Source organism: Bombus pascuorum, chromosome 9 (assembly GCF_905332965.1).
Source record: "Bombus pascuorum chromosome 9, iyBomPasc1.1, whole genome shotgun sequence".
Classification (NCBI taxonomy): domain Eukaryota; kingdom Metazoa; phylum Arthropoda; class Insecta; order Hymenoptera; family Apidae; genus Bombus; species Bombus pascuorum.
Genome location: NC_083496.1, coordinates 5526887 through 5543337, shown reverse-complemented (window position 1 = coordinate 5543337; position 16451 = coordinate 5526887). Strand labels below are relative to the sequence as shown.

The 16451-nt window shown below is 42.7% G+C and overlaps 1 protein-coding gene across 22 annotated transcripts in view; it reads right to left on the bottom strand.

Annotated features, from left to right (window-relative positions):
* LOC132910785 (electroneutral sodium bicarbonate exchanger 1) overlaps positions 1-16451 on the bottom strand; it is a 27208-nt gene extending 10757 nt beyond the window's left edge. For 5 of the 22 annotated variants that reach the window (XR_009658853.1, XM_060966767.1, XM_060966764.1 and 2 more), the window contains exons 1-11: positions 9489-9541; positions 8748-8878; positions 7986-8126; positions 6261-6326; positions 4746-4884; positions 4428-4647; positions 4203-4326; positions 3656-3832; positions 2328-2432; positions 1505-1608; positions 1243-1428 (exon numbers count right to left, since the gene is read on the bottom strand). Coding sequence is in view for 20 of the 22 variants with exons in the window: in XM_060966767.1 (XP_060822750.1) it covers positions 1243-1428; positions 1505-1608; positions 2328-2432; positions 3656-3832; positions 4203-4326; positions 4428-4647; positions 4746-4884; positions 6261-6326; positions 7986-8126; positions 8748-8878; positions 9489-9538 (1443 nt within the window). In the remaining 2 variants the exon portion in view is untranslated. Of the gene's footprint in view, positions 1-1242; positions 1429-1504; positions 1609-2327; positions 2433-3261; positions 3325-3655; positions 3833-4202; positions 4327-4427; positions 4648-4745; positions 4885-6260; positions 6327-7985; positions 8127-8747; positions 8879-9043; positions 9224-9488; positions 9542-13223; positions 13628-15202 lie in introns of those variants that run through there. The other 17 variants (XR_009658854.1, XM_060966776.1, XM_060966770.1 and 14 more) reach the window with 16 other exon arrangements.

The following is a 16451-nucleotide window of genomic DNA, read 5'->3' as shown; positions in this document are numbered from 1 at the left end:
AATTAGAAGTAGCATTTTTAGTATACAAGCATTTGGACGTACGATTGTTTATGTAAAACGTGATCCTGGCATGACAACTTGTGTAGCGTGAACCTATTACGATGAGTGTACAAATTTTCTTCTCGCTGTATTTCATACGTATTCGTAATATTCCAACGATTATACATAAAATACATTGCATACATGGATAATATATTTATGGTGATTCTGTACTTTGAATTTTATTTTTAAATATTTTTGACAGACCATTTCAACATGACCATCTAACGAATTGAATCAGTACCGATGAACGAAACACTTCGAGCTTGTTTTATAGCTGTATTTATTCCGTTATTTATATTTGTTGTCATAGATTTGTATACGTGCTAACAATGAATAATCTTAGACTGTAGCGAATAAATTAATATTCTGAGAAGTTTTATAAAGTTTTAGAATTATGAATTCAATTCTGATCAATCATCCCCATCTAAATGAACCTATTCCCATTACGTGCAACTGTTTATAAATACTGGCTTGACCTGTTTGATGATCGGTAGATGTCAACACGTTTACCACCCCTTTGAAATCATTATATAGATATAAATATTATTAGAAAATGACCATTAGTTATACATTATTTCATAGATTTCACTTCGAGCAGAATGCTTCCTTAAGATAGATTTAAAATGAAACATCGGTAAGTGATCGATTAAAGAAACGAATCCGTTCATTATGTCGAGATTAAGTAGATTAATTTACTGATTCTCTAGCAAAGATTGGCGAAAGCTTGCAACACAAAGAAAAATGTATTGAAGATAAAGTATTAGAATTGTGCACAAGGCATGCTTCGAAGTCGTTTCATCTAGTCTAATGGATCGAAATGGATCGCTTCAGTCATCTGAAGATTCATTGTGGTCGATAAACTAAAGATAAAACGTTCGCCGATGAAAAAAAAGAAAAAAAAAAAAAACGCGACAAATCATTGGAAAAAATCAAGCTCTCGCCGAAGCTAGGTAAAAATCGGTTTGTATATCGCTCTCTCGAGATCGAGGATAGTCCAGGCAATCAGAGTAGACAATTGCTTCGTTAAAACGTTAATTACGCGAAAGGAGCTTTTCATCGAGTTACCCGAGAATTCACATCTGCCCGATAGGTACACACAATTGATGCTCTGTTAGCGATGCACGCTACGATTGATATTCCAACTGAAATCGCTTTACTCATCGACAAAGTGCTTTTGTCTAGATTTCAAACGAATCTTACCGTAGGTCCGAGCAGGACAAATATAAATCTTGTTGGCACAGGAACTTCCGTTAAGTCACCCATTATTCCCGCCTGGCTTAGCCGAATAAAGGCTGACAGCGTTTTATCTAAAAAATCGACTTCTCCTACGAGAATGTTGCTCGCCTCGGCTCCAGCTGGTATTTTCCGCATAAAATGAGTATTACCCTGGTGAAAAGACCATAAAGAAACATTTCTGCCCATAGTCTGATTACGATGGATGAGATCGTTGAAGTCTACGAACCTTGTGATTTGCGTCTCCGTTTTCTAAGGCGGACGAACTGTGATTTCGGCTAATTGACACGCTGCTTGGACTTCGATCCATCCCGTTGGTGCCTGGTTCTTGGCCTGAAAGAAATCTAGCTTACCGCCTACTGCGTCTTCCCAAGGTAAATTACAACGAGAAGTCGCGTGGGCAATGTAATCGAGGAGCTACATATTTTTCCGTTTCCTCTCAATTACCACCTCTATCCAGCACCGCTAAAAGTTAGATAGTTGCGGCCCACGTTCACGTGTCGAAAGCGTTTCCGAGTTGCGGGAATCTGATGGTAAAGACTTCGTGGGACAACGAAGAACGAAGAGACTACGTCGTAGATCGGAATTACTTCTGTTTTTTCATTTTTTAACGCGAACGTTAATTTTCAATTCGAAGATTTCCCGTGCAGAAGAACGTAGAACTTTCGTTAAATATCAGGAACACGTAACTCAATCCTTTCGAACGGTAACCAATACGGTAAACTTTTCCGATAAATTGACCACATAGCTGCGGCCACTCGAGGACGGAGTCGATTTTGTTTTCCGTGTTCCCACTTGCCCTCAATAATCGTTTGCCGATAGAGGTGTTATTTTAAACATCGTCGTTTCAACCTCCATGTTCGCGGAGCGTTCATTCGACTCGGCATTCCGACAACTCGTGATACTCTCTCGTCGTTCAGACTTTCGTGTTGAGAGAGTACGTGATATGATTATAGCGTTGTATAGTTTGCTACGGGAAATTTACGGCGACAAGAGGGTTCTCTAATATGTTAAAAAATAAGAAAAGTGCCAAGCACAATAAAGCAGTTTACCGGGATTACCGGGTATGGCAAGGAAGCGGCTACCGGCATTCAGCGCTGGCCCACTGCCGTGACTTGTAGCGCCGGCGATCGCCGGGGCAGAATTCGATTCCTCCACTAAAAATGAGCATGAAACACACACCAGGATCGTTCTTTATTTACAGAGGAAGGACCCAAGGAGGAAGGAAATCCCATTTTCATTCAGTGCACTACGTTTCGCCAACGGTTGCCTACCGAGCGAAACTCGCTCCAACTCGCAACTCGTTAGCGAGATCGTAATCGTTTATCGTTTAGGGGAAATAATAAAAAATCGCAAAGACAGGAGAGGAAAATTAGTTGGAGCGCTGAAAAGGCAGATGTTAGTCGATTATAAGTATGACAGTTAGTAGTACAAAGTATATCGAGTAGTTAAACTATACATTGAGTCACGTGCATATTATACAATTAGAGAGATCATGCCTCCTGATTAGTACTGTGAAGGTTCACCTATGCGTTCCCGCGATCGTGCACTTCCTTCGAATCGTTTCTATCTCAGGAGAACGTGAAAAGTATTGCTTGGAATTCCGTGTATCTGTGTCGCGTCACGGTCGCAGTAGTAACGGCCGACACTCGCCAGACACGAGCGTCCTTCCTAGTCGCTTTTGCGAGTCCGACCGATAATGAACGCGCTCTGTGCAATACTTAATTACTGTAAAACACCGAGAAGTCCACGGGAAAACGAATAGTGGGAGACGATGCATAATCGATACGAAAATATATGTCAGGAAATATTACATTATTGCGGTTCTAGAATATATATGAGAAAGTGAAAAAAAAGAGAGAGAGAGGGGGGGGGAAAGAGACAACGAAATGCAGAAAATTACCAAATAGACGAGAGTACGAAAGACACTGATTTGTGCTCTATCGATTAAAATTTATAAGAACAATAACCACCTGACGGTCTAACCTTTTAGTTGACACATCGCGAACCATGCTGTGAATCCGACCACGTGGGGAATGCCGAATTCGTCTGATTGAAAAATAAGAAACAAGTGTAAATATTCGTACCACGATCGATTCAGGCGAAGTCGATGGACTTACTGTCCATGTAGCCACGTGTAGCCACTATACACCATACTGAAGAATTTTTACGCAAAACGAAAACGAATCGAATCTTGCGTGCACGTTTATACAAATTATTCGTGAATAAAGGTTAATGTTTAATAGCGGGTTAAAACGTTATTCGTAGAGAAGGGTTGAACACTGTTAGACAATGAGAACGAAGGGATGTAGAAAGCTGCGAAAGCACCGTAATCCAAGGCAATCGAGGCTGCTTAGCCTTAGTCTGGCCTACGTTATACCTGGAACTAGAAGGTACGGTCCTTTCAGATCTTTCGCTTCTTTCGAAAGCAGAGCCGTATTCGAATTCGGACAACTGCTACTGCGAGCGACGGAGGGAGCGTAGGCGTCCCTAGCGTCGCGACGCTCCTGTAAATCTGACGTCAACAACGCATGCAAACCACAAGTACAGTCGGAATCTGAAAATGTCGAGCGTGTTGTACGTGTTTAGTGTGAGGAAATTTTGAAAGGTCTAAAGTGCTGCCGGATATTTTCGACCCCACTCACATACCATTTACATTTCTCCAATTTCTTGTTCAATATGTTTGGCATATTGTCGAGTAAACAAATAATATAACAGATAAATATTTTAAAAAATTAAATGTTTCGCAAAAGGGAAAAGAAATAAAGTGCAGAAAATATTTAGAGCTTAAAAAGAGGAATACGTTTGATCGAATCGAAGGATCGCGTTTTGTTTCAAATGACCGAACGCGTGATAGCTAAATATTAATACTCTTTTCTTAGATGACATCGAATAATCTAATCGAAAATGCATGATGGCGAACTTACTCTTCGAAGAGGAATGATTTCGACCTATTTCGGCCAAGGATCTGATAATTGGTAGCCTGGACATGTTGTTATCCTTGCGTCTCTCGTGTTGATGCCGATGCCTCACCAGAAGAGCTTCCCTGACCTGTATTTCAAATAGCTTTCTCGTTAAAACTTGCGCTTAAACATTTCATAAGCCAGGGAGAGAGAGAGAGATAGAGTCTGGTCACGAGCCTCCATCCATACCTTTTCCCTCGCCTCGATCGGCAAGGAGCCTTTGTTGATCATGTTATCGAGTACCAAATCGGCGATTTGTTCCAAACTCGCCGCCTCCATGTCCAACATCACAGTTCCATTTAACAGCAAGCTTCTCAGCTCGAAAAGAGCGTGTAGCGAGAGCGTCGCTACGTGAGGTTTGCTCCACCTATTTCCACCCTCCTCCACGTCTTCCTCGAACTTAATCCACCTGAATGGAAAATGTCAAGATAAATATTATATTTGTCCGATATCGAGAAAGAATTCCGTCATTGCCGAGAATAAAAGGTTCTAAGGAATCGCGACTACCTGGCCGTTTCCTTCCATTCCATCTCGTCACCATCCTTGACGAGCTCCTCCATCTCGGAGAAGAGGGGGTGGGACTCGTGTGCATCGTCCCCGACTTCCTCGCCCAGAATAAACTGCACCCTCTGGGCTGGCGGCGTAACTGTAATTTCAGACGGGCTTCGTGAACCATCAGGTTTCTTGTCGTTTCGTAAAAGAACAAACGGAACAACGGAACATTTTATGTATACATTATATAAAACAGAGAAAGAGAACACGTTTGATAAAACACCATATCGAGATGTTTGAACTACTTGTAACTTTTAAAGTTGATTGAAATGACATCGGGTGAACTCCGAATAACCTTACGATGAACTGCAACAAATAGATGATCGCTATATGATATGATCTTGAGCGGTTTCAAAACCATCTCCATTAAATGACTTTCACGTGACACTTTGAATGATCTTTGTACGGCTTTCGAATGACGAAACGACCTTGAGATGACTATGAAAGATCTTGAAATGACATTGACATGATGGAACGACCTTCGGATGATATCGATATGACCTCCAACCACCTTCAAATGAATATCGAATGACTTTTGGTACGTATGTATCTTATAACTGTGTTTCTCAGTGCAATAAACGATGTTTTCAGCCAGTTCAAGTGCATTGTTTGCAGGAACAACGAAAGAATGTTGTGCGTACATCGTTAAGTAGTAGGGAAGAAACGTGGAGTTTACGAAAAGAGAGTTGATAAGTTCACCTTCGAAAATGCGAGGCACTCTGAGAGCAAAAGTATGCAAGTATCAGATCGAGCAGTGCAGAATGATCAACGCAAATATTGCGTGCATAATGACAAACGACACATGCACACGCTTAAGAAAAGTGTTAGAAATATATCTTTTTTTTTTTTTTTCGAATTATCGCAAGCTGTTCTATAGTGATGCATATAATCGCAAGTAGAGTCGAGTGTCATATCGAAAAATATCTAACGAGACCATTCGTATGGTTGTATCCGATTAGAATTATTACAAATTATTGTTTCAAAATGTAAAATTCAATCTTTTTGGTTCGCGGAATATCTACGTAAAGATAATCTACACTAACGCAATCGCGTCACGCAAACGAATACAGCACTCTTTATGTAACAGCAATAAATAGTGTAACAAGTCGTGAGTCATTACATCGTACACATAACGATTTGATCTGATAAATATTAATCTTCTTCGAGCTGGATCATGCTACAACGTGAGTATAAATTACGAATCTAATCGAACGTAATAACTCGCCAAATTGCCGGAGCGATTACGGCAGCCTTGACGAGATCTTCAGGTATAATTGCTCTTCGTTGTTTCTTTAAATCGTCGACTCTTTCTCTTACATTTTTTAAATGTGCCTGAACGATTAAGCGAACACTGAAAGTTTAGGGAAATGAAATTTTCGAATGCCATCTTCATCTTCACGTACGAATGATCTCTTTGGTAAGTGTGTGTCCGAGAATACATAGAATTCAGTTACGTGTATTTTAGCTTACGTATCATCTCGCCGTCGGGATCGCAGATATTAGATAGTCGACTCCTTCGAGTCATCAGCAATTGTCCTGAAACGTCAACGATACAACAAACATTCACGCCAGTTCGCCGATCAACTACGAATTTCGTCCAATTACTCTTTCATAGTTTCGTTTTTCACGGTGACTCGACACGTCGTGCAAGAGTGTTTCCGCGTGGCTTCTCAACCTCGACACGTGGCCATCTCGTCGAATCAACGAGAAATTACCTGGAGCCAGGTGGCTGATATTCGCCAGAAGGTTTGCGACATAAATAGCTTCTCTTCGACGAAATTAAAAATGCCGCTTGCAGGTGACACGGGTGACGGGACGAAGGGAAGAAAACGCGAGTCATAGCTTCGATATACATTTTAATAACGTCGATAGAGATTAAACGACTGTGTTGAGCATAGAATCATAGGTTTATCAAATGAATATATAAATAAATCTATTTTATCGGGACGAGGAAATTAAACGTTGATCGAGGAACTGCGGCCAGCACCTTTAGGAGGATGACATGTTTCCAGACCAACGATCTACTTATATCCAAACGCGAATCATACTTATACGTGAACGCGTTGCTATAAGAATTTGTTTCCAACATTTTTCCCAGTTTCTTGTAAGGAGAACAAGGATTGAACGCGAAGTATCTCGCGAGACAAGGGCTGGAAACCCTTGTCAGAACCCGATATCGGTCACCCTCTTATATTCAGTGTGCCAAAGATAGGGTGAACAGCCAGAGAAGTCGTGACAAGTGGTTGGCTGGTTGCCACATATCGTTCAATAATGCCACAAAGTGCAACATACCATGTAACGTTTACCCGCGCGTTCTGCGGTAGCTACTTGAACGACACGACGCCGCTAATGGATATGAACCAACCGTCGGAGTAGTTTTCAAAGTGTTACGGTCCGTATGAACGCGCGCGTACATCAGACGAAAGAACCGTTTCAGCATCTGCTAGTAGCGACGCTGTTTCGTTTTTTATTTCCGACAATAGCCGTGCGAAGACACGCGAACGGCTTTTCTTGCGATGTTCCGCGATCTTAACGACGTGGCACAGCGTCAGAAACTTTTCGTGGCTGGTTCGTCGGAACGTCTGTATCTCCACGGATCGGTCGAAATCAAGCGAACCAAGAAGTTGGTGAGAATTTCTAGCCTTTCGTATCTCGACTTGAAGTGGCTTTCTTCAGCCAACTATAATGGTAGATCTTTTCGAAGCCGCACGAGAGCGATTAACTAAGTTCGATGTAGTAGCATCGAGGCTACTTTAGCCTCGAAAACTCGTGACCTACAAGAGACATTTGTCTCCCGTTTCTATTCGCGGTGGTTATCGATCACGTCGGAGAGCGTCAGTCGTCCTTTATCGAAAGGGAAACACATGATACGGTCTCGGACGAGACGAGATTAGGTTGGTCCTCTCGGTTTGGGACGGCGCGGTGCGGCACAGCGCGTTAACCGATCGATCGTTTTAGCGAAACGATGGGCGTGGATCCGTCGCGGTTTTAATTTTATGGATTAACCAACGGTGTAGAGAAACGTTAGTTGCGAGGAAAAAAAACACGGGCAACCCTTTAGCTGGAACGCGGTCCGATAAGTAGCCGATTTAGAACAATTGGGGCTGTGACGCGACACAGGGAAAGATCTAACGAAGGGTAGAAAGCGAACGAGGGTGCGTACGAAGCAGAAACGCAAGCGAGGAGAAAACTTACTGGGCCTATCGTTGTCGACATTCTCCTTATCGGTACTGCTTGTTCCCAACTGACGTTGAGAATGATGGTGCTTGTGATGACGACGATGTCTCCTTTCGCCTGGTAGATGCACGCCCACATATACCGTGTGCGCTCTGTGACCTGGAAGCAGATGAAAGAGAGCTCGCGTCAGTGGCTCTCGAGTCGACGTTCCACGACATTCCTACGATTATCGATAATAAAAATCCTATCGAGCACGACAGAAAGAGAAATTCACCGCGATCTTTTCTCTATCGGTCGAGGACACTCGGTGTCTCCCCTATCTTTGACCGACGACCGACAGACCTTTATAATTCCGTTGCCTCTTTCGATCTCGACGTTTCTTAAACCTTTTACACCCGCTCTATTACCGTGGCTAGATCAATTGACGTCGGTCGATGCGAATAGTTACGAGTCAGCCGGATAATCCGAATCGATTTGTTCGTCTGTGGAATGTCGACGGTTCAAGATCGCACGGGGACAGGTGACCTCAAGCCCGACGTTCAACGCAGACGAGAAGATTGCGACATTGCTAAACGGGATAACGATTTTCGAAGCACCGGCAACGCGTTCTATGAGCAAACACCGAAGCCAGATTCGTGTATCCAGCTGACCTACGCCGGAACGGTAGACATCGTCGGCCCGATTAAATCGTAAAGAAACATAAAGGTGCGAAAGCTGCTTTCGATAATCGGCGGGAATCTTTTAAGAAGTTCAGAATGTAAATGGAAGAAATTTCGATACCTTCGAAGTCTTTCTCGGTGTAAGATTGATGAGTGATCCGAACACCGGGATCTTTCGGAGCCTCGTCGTCACCTGTCCCACCTACGTGGGCCGCGCCACCTCCGCCTCCGATACCTGGCTGCATCCACGGTCTAAAAAATAAATCAAACGCACACGTGTAATCAATCATCGAATTGTTAGGATAATTTTTCTGATTCTTTGTGAAATCACAAAAATGTTTAATAAAGTGGTTCTACGAAGGTTGGAAGGTTGTTTTGTTTCAATTCGTCAGCCTCGATACTCCGCGAACGATATACCTTCGTCCGCCGCGGTAGCAGCGACGCGTTCAAAGATGTGTATTTCGTGGGCTCGTTATCGAAGTGAACAGATATTCGCACGAACACGATAGCGACTCGTCCGCTGCAGTAGCGACGCGTGAATATATCCGCGACTCTCCACAAAAGTACCGATAACGTGTAAATCGTTCCCCCGAATTCTCGTCTTTCAACGACGCTTATGAAGGAAAAACGCGCGTGGGATTGCGAAGTAACGCGGGGACGGTCGTCTGCTCGCGGTTACTGGCGATGCACACGCGATTTTATAATAATTAAACTTCCTCGGCAGGAAGTACTTTGTTCGTGTTGCAGCGCGAGCACGCACGCGTTCTCTTATTTCCCTCTTCTCGCTTACTTGCTATCGAATCTTTACGCGTAGCGATTTGCAGCAAATTTGGTCGCCTATTTTTCAAATACGAGCACCCACGATGAATCATAGCTGTCAGATATTTCCTCAGGGTCCATAGTTCGTTGCATTTTTAATTACGCACGACGAGAACTCTAATCGTGATAAACGTTGACGACAATGCTCGACGATGATATTCGCGAAACAATGGCAAGAGTTCTGAGCGTTTCTGTTGCACGCGATTGATTTTGTATCTCTCGTGCTTCGTTTCTCGTAGACGCGTCATCTTCGTGGTAGATAAATGGAAACGTGTGACATCCGTCAGTTTGAACCAACTCTTGTTTTTCCATCGACGATACTAACGAGCGAAATTCTAACGTAGGTAATAATTGCACGAAGATCGTGAATGGCTGTCACGCGATACGCGCAATCGGTCGACACGTGCGATTATAGACACAACCTGATTGCTATGTCAAAGCAGATTAACTCGGAGTGTGTCGCACATGTATCTCGTATAATAAAGCATCGTAAAAACGCGGTTCTTTTGCCGATACGATGCCATCTACTACGTGAAACCAGCACGTTCGCTAAGGGTAATAATTGTAACGAAGATGATGACAACGTTCAGAACGACATTGACCAGGAAACAAGAATTTACGAGCGGATCGTGAATGTTTCGCGCTACATAAGAAACTTAACGATCTATCCGATTTCATATGATGCTATACGATCTCATTTCGCGACCAGAAGACGTGTAATAACTTATTTTCTGTTTTTTATAGTAACTTATGTGTAATCATAAATAATAATAAATCACATTAACGTCGCTGTAAAAACAAGCGATGAACGCGACGATTAATAAAAGACCGTTGGAAAAACACATAAAGATGTACATATATGACAATAGTTAATCGTGAAAGAGAATTTGTTATCGGAAGAACTATATGTACAAATGCAATCAATTATTCCGTTTTTACCATAAGTTTGCCTTCGTTCTCTTTACTTTTCTCTTTACTTTGGACGAATAAACGACGTTTTCGAACGAGAAAATCGGAGAGTATAGATCGAGGGAAGGAGGTTGAAATGTATTGTTAACAATATAGGACAAACAATACTTTTTATATTAACGATGTACGTTCAGGATATGGTTGTTCGGGCCCGTCACACCGTATTTTTAATTGTGCAAATTGCTTTGCTGACTGCTTCGACATTTTTGCCGGAAATATCTCTTCGCTGAAATGCAGCTTGTGTAATCTTGCGGTATAGATAGCGGTTTGATATCGCTTTTGTATTTGTAAGCTATGTTTATATGATCGTCATGTCATGTACACATATAATTTGTTTATGGCTTGTTAATATATGGTACATTTTATGATATAATTATGATATATTTTACTATTAATATCATTATATCGTCAGAAATCCTTTGAATCACTGCGAGGCATTGATGGCACTCGATCCTAGCTAATATTCATAATATCTTTGACTGCGAATACAATAAACGTATTATCACGGATGCAAGTTGCATTTTAATACAATCGTAAAACGAAGATGCGCAATTCGTAACCGGTTTCTCTGCTCCTTCGTCTGATTAAATTTCCACGAAGCAGCAACGTTCGTGGAAATTTCGTATCGTGGGATGCGAGGAAACGCGTTCACCAAATACGCGAGATAGTAGGACCGCGAGAATCGATCAGATTTTCGGTGTAACGAAGCCAAAGCATTCGAAGAAGCTTCCTCTAATCGAGGCCGATTGCCGGAATGTCAAGATCGCGACAAACGTCAAACAGTCAGCCGAGGATTACCAGCCGTCAAGTGGATAATTACCGGGTTATGATTATCTACGTCCCACCTATGTGTATACATACATATACATGTAGTTTTACATAATAGACGATCTCGTCTGCCGCTTCGACGAAGGGAGAGTGGCATAATGAACGAGGGCAGCAAACGATAATTGTTTAATTGTTGTAGGTCAATCTGGTGTTCGTCGATACGAAAAGACGGGAAATACGACGATTCATACTTTCAAAGATCTACCGACTCTCTGGTTTCCAAAATTTCTCGTACTTTCGAAGTTGGACCGAAGCCAAGCCTCAACTGATCGATGTACGCGACAAATTCGAAATGCTAGCGAATGAAACGCGTGCGATGACCGATGCTAAAAGCGCACGAAATCCACAACGATTGCTAAGCAACGGAAAGGTCCATCAGACCGGTCAATGAGATGCATTAACGAGCGATAACAACGTCAAATGAAAAAGTCCTTGCGATACGGTATTTTTTGTAATTCGACCAACGAGTATCGTCTGGGACAAAGTTGTGCCGCTCGCGCGGGTACCGCTCTGTATAATTGAAACGTAAAAGTATAACGATCGAAATAATCGTCAGTCACGGGGAGTCGTCGCCAAAATAACCGACGACCAAGTCGTCTGTGAGTCGCTCGATTCGTAAGATCCGAGGAGAATCGCGATGGATGCAGGCTCTTTGCCAAGAAACGACACGATCGTTTGAATTTCGATCAATTTCTAAACGGAGATCCAAACAGACGTATACATGTATATGTATATATGTAGTGAAAAAGTCATTGGAGTCTCTTCGTCGTATATAGTGCTCATTGTAATGACTGTAGTTGGACTACCAGATCGTTAGAATGACATTGTTCCGGAAAAGTAGCGATGCGCTTTAACATTGAAATTATTCTCGCGCGTTGGCGAGCTGCGAAGAAAATTTCGCAATGTAGCGTATTACGCGCATCACTTGCAAGAGCATAGTAACATGCAAGGTGGTACCGAGTACCATGTTAAACTTGGAAAACTACGGCGGAAATAATAGAAAATAATAGGTACATACAGTGAAGCGATACACGTACATGTTTGGCGCTTCGTATTCGACTATCGCGAACTACGGCTCGTTCTCGATATCAACGATATAGCATGACATATCGCCTGGATAATTAGCTTCTTCAACTTCGCGGTCTTTCGTATGTATTTTCGTCCGCTTTTTTCGTTCGTTGTATGGTTTATTTTATATCGATATGCTTCCCGGTGTGAAATCGCATAAAACGTTAGTTTAGAAGATTTTGCTTAACGTACAATTTGTTAATCGCGCCTGAACGAGAATAGACGAATAGATAATTTTGCAGACCAATATCCACGAAAAATCCAATGACTATGTACAGTGATACAAAGTCTAATAAAGTGAAAAATGGACCGCGATAACACCGATAACAGATAAATCAAAGCTTCTACGTATAGCCACTTTATTTAACGCGATAACAAATGGAAAAGTCTTTGAGGTAGGTATCATCTGAGTTTACGGAAATAAGTACAAATATGCTAGGGAATATGGAAAAAATGCTATCGACAAACGCTAATAGATATGACAAGGAATTTTCATTTACGGAACGACGATAAAGGGGAAGTGTCTAATGCGTTCGGTATTTAAACGCGCCGATAAAAATAATCTATGTACCTAAACATTCGGCCTTGCACAATCATTGATAAAGATCCTATCTATCGTATTGAGTAACGTCGAGGTTAAAGTGCACCTCCGTGTCATCATTTTTTCCTTTAATCAAGAAGTTGCGTCCAAGAGAACAAGACCGTTCTTTCATTATGCGAATCGATGTCTTCGCGTTTTCAGTCTCGAAAGTCAAGTAACTCGAATATAATGCTTCTTGATCGTTTTCATTATGTCACAAGTTGGTGAGAAAGGCGCGAGTTGTTGCATGTTCAGGGTCGTTGGAAATTTACATCGTACTTATATACGCGCCTCCAATTCCTTGTAAATCGAACCAAGGATAAATGCGGTTACCTCGTATCGTACCCGAAGGCGTTAGAGTTCATGATCCGGCGTTTCTTCCTCCGATATTCGAGCGAGGAAGCTGCGATGATACGATGGCTACGATCGGAGCGGATGAACGACGATGGGGTTAAGTAGTTGGACGACGATCGGTCAGACGGTGATCCTCATAGCCGAATTCGAGTGACGTGCAAATAGAGACGCCAATGTGGGCGTGATACACTCCCGATGAGACACTTTCTGGTACGGTAGCACGGTATTGGCACGAAGGCACGTTGGCACGGCAGGCTGCTAGACAGACAGCGGAATCGCGGTCTGCACCGGTTGATCACACTCGCGCGCCCACTCTCACGCTCGTTACGTAGCTTATACGCACGTTTACGTATGTCCAAGCAGCGCGATGATCGTCGATCGACTGTTTACCACCAGCTGACACCGATGTGTGTTTGTGTTCCAAGGGCTTACCGTCGACGATGGTCAGTGGCAGTCGAGGAACGTTAGTCAGCCAGTCATCGTATAGTTTGCTAATAGTCATCGGTCATTTGCTGTTTCGCATACGCACAACTAACGCTGATAAGTCAACTCCACTCAGATAATACTTCAATATCGTGCTCTCCGAAAGATCGTTTAAACGTGCGCAACTTTGTTTCACGACCCACAAATTTTACCAATTCCGTCTCGTGGCACAAACGACCTGGTGGAGTTTTCGCGTGAACGATGCGGGAGAATCGACTTACGAGTTTCTCGACTTCCCAGATGTCCCAAGTAATACCTTCTCCCCTTCGCAAACGACAAACTTTCCCTCTTTTCATCTTCTCGTGACGTCTTTTTCACTTTCGAGATAGATATGTGATATTTGAAAAGAAAATGGAGCGTGTGAGCGTGGCCACGCGTGCCGATTAAATAGACGCAATCAATTCTCGCGTAATTCACAAACGTTTGCATTGAGAAATTGATACCGCGGTGTCTGTTTGCTCGCTCTTCGCAGCTCCTCGCTAATTTTTGTCCAAACAGCTAGTTTTCGAGGCAGGTTTTTTCATTTTAGCTGACAGGTTCGGAGCAGCCGCGTTCCGCGTCCCTAACGTAACATCGTTTTACGATCATAGGTCAGATCGCGCGTCGAAGCTATTTATGCTGTAGTTGCAAAAATTAATTAACTTATCAATCTACAAATACCAAGGAATTGATGGAAACCGCTCGAAACCAGTGTCAACTAGTTACGAGTCGAGATATACATGTTATTGGATTCAGGTGAGATTGCAAGAAATTGTAACCAAGGTGGGGCACGCGATCGCGGCGCGTCAACAACGAAGAGCAAACTGTTTAACCTTTCGCTCATTATCATCTTGATAATCATCGATAAAAATAACACGGTTCGGTGGCTGACAGTTCATGAAGAAATACAAAACGTTTGTATCAGGTTTATACGTATCAAAAATTATACATATATTATCGTCAAATTATTGCACTCTTGTGCGTTGCGCGGGTAGTTCGGATCAGTTTACGGAGAACGAACGTCAGTGGACACGCGCTCACTGTGTGTTAACTTATTCTTTATTAGCGTTCGTTCGAGCATCACCTATCTTTCTAGTGTCAATCAAGAAGGAATCTTTCACAAGGAAACAACGATTGTCCGCTTCGCCTATCGTTATCGCTTGGTTAGATCCAAGTCGTTTAACGACTAATCTACAAAGAAGTGCGTTAATCACACTTAGGTAAAATATAATTACGAATAAAGCTTATAGTTCCGATAAGCAGACACTTCACGGAGCGTTTATCAGCCTAATGGCCTGATTATTACATTTACCTGTCGTTCATTCGCTTTTCATTACGAGTAGCTCTATCGTGTATCGATGAAAATCGGTTCTTCGTCGGTCTTGTCAATCCTTCATGATCCGCAATCTTTCCAGGTATTTGCAAAGTTTGTCAAGAATTCTCTCGGGTAATTCAAGTACCGATACGAGAAAGAAGATATTAAAATATTTGCTTACCTTCTAATTTGCTGGAAAACTCGAACGTCGTTTGATCGCGAGTGTTTTTCTTTGCAACACGATCACGTTATATCAGGCAGCCTGCATCACCGCGCGAAAACTCGCACGTCGGCGCACCAATTCGGACACTTTCACGATTTTGGTCGCTACCCACCGGATCCACCGATATCCACGATTAGGATGTCATTTTACGTTCTCCACGAATACAGAGTTGCACGCTAAAAGCAGAAAAGGGGAAGATGTGGACGTTGAAGCGGAGAGGAAACGCGAACGAGTTGTCATGAGATAAAAGATTATAGCGAGCCGAACGACGTGTTATATTTTTTGAAAACGGAGACTCGTTACATCGACGCCCCTCCCTTGCTTTTCCAATTTAACACCATCTTGCCATTTGGGAATCGAAATACAAAGCGATCGACTGCCTCGCCCATTCTCTCTCTATCTAAATTGATATTATTCTTTCAATGCTGTGCTTGCAATTGTACTTATGTAACTTTACCTCTGAGATAAGGGAAATCTAGAAACATACTCGAGCATTTGCAAATTTTTCTTAAACGTTCATGTTGTTCTTATCGATTTAAAAACTAAGAATTGCGTGGTATAATGGAAATATTGTCGATAGTCGCGTGTCGATCAGATTAGTTGAAAAAGAAACGAAGTTATTCCTTTAATTTTTCAGTCATTATCACGGATTATGATGCAAACATCGCGTGTTTGGACGCACCAAAGTTTTCTATTTCCATATTGTTTGTCCGAAGAGGTATAAAACGATAATTTTGTCCGTTCTTTCGTTTATAAGTATTCTGTTCTTCGAGCTAACTTTTCATTTTAGCGAGTAAAATGGATAGAACGAGGTAAACGAGTAAATGCAGTGGCAAGTCGTTGGGCGAGAGTCGGTCATGACAGGTGTCAGGTCGCGAAACGATTAGAAGGAGAGGCAAGGGTCAACCACCGAGCAAGTTTAACGCGCGAGACCTCACAATCAGAGTTTTCCTTGAGATAGCGGTGGAATGTCATGTTCCTATGGCCGCGGCCAAACAGAGCGAATCAAAATGCTGTTGGGCTGGGTTCGGATCGGTGACAAATCGGTGACAAATCGGTAGCAATAGGAAGATCGAGTGGCTCGAGTACGCGAGTACGTCGTTAGCGTAGTCGTTGAACCCCTGTGCTGTGTGCTTGCTCACTATGTGCAAGGACTCGAGCGAGGAACGTGCGGCGCGTATCCGCGGCGCGAGCATACTGCTACTCG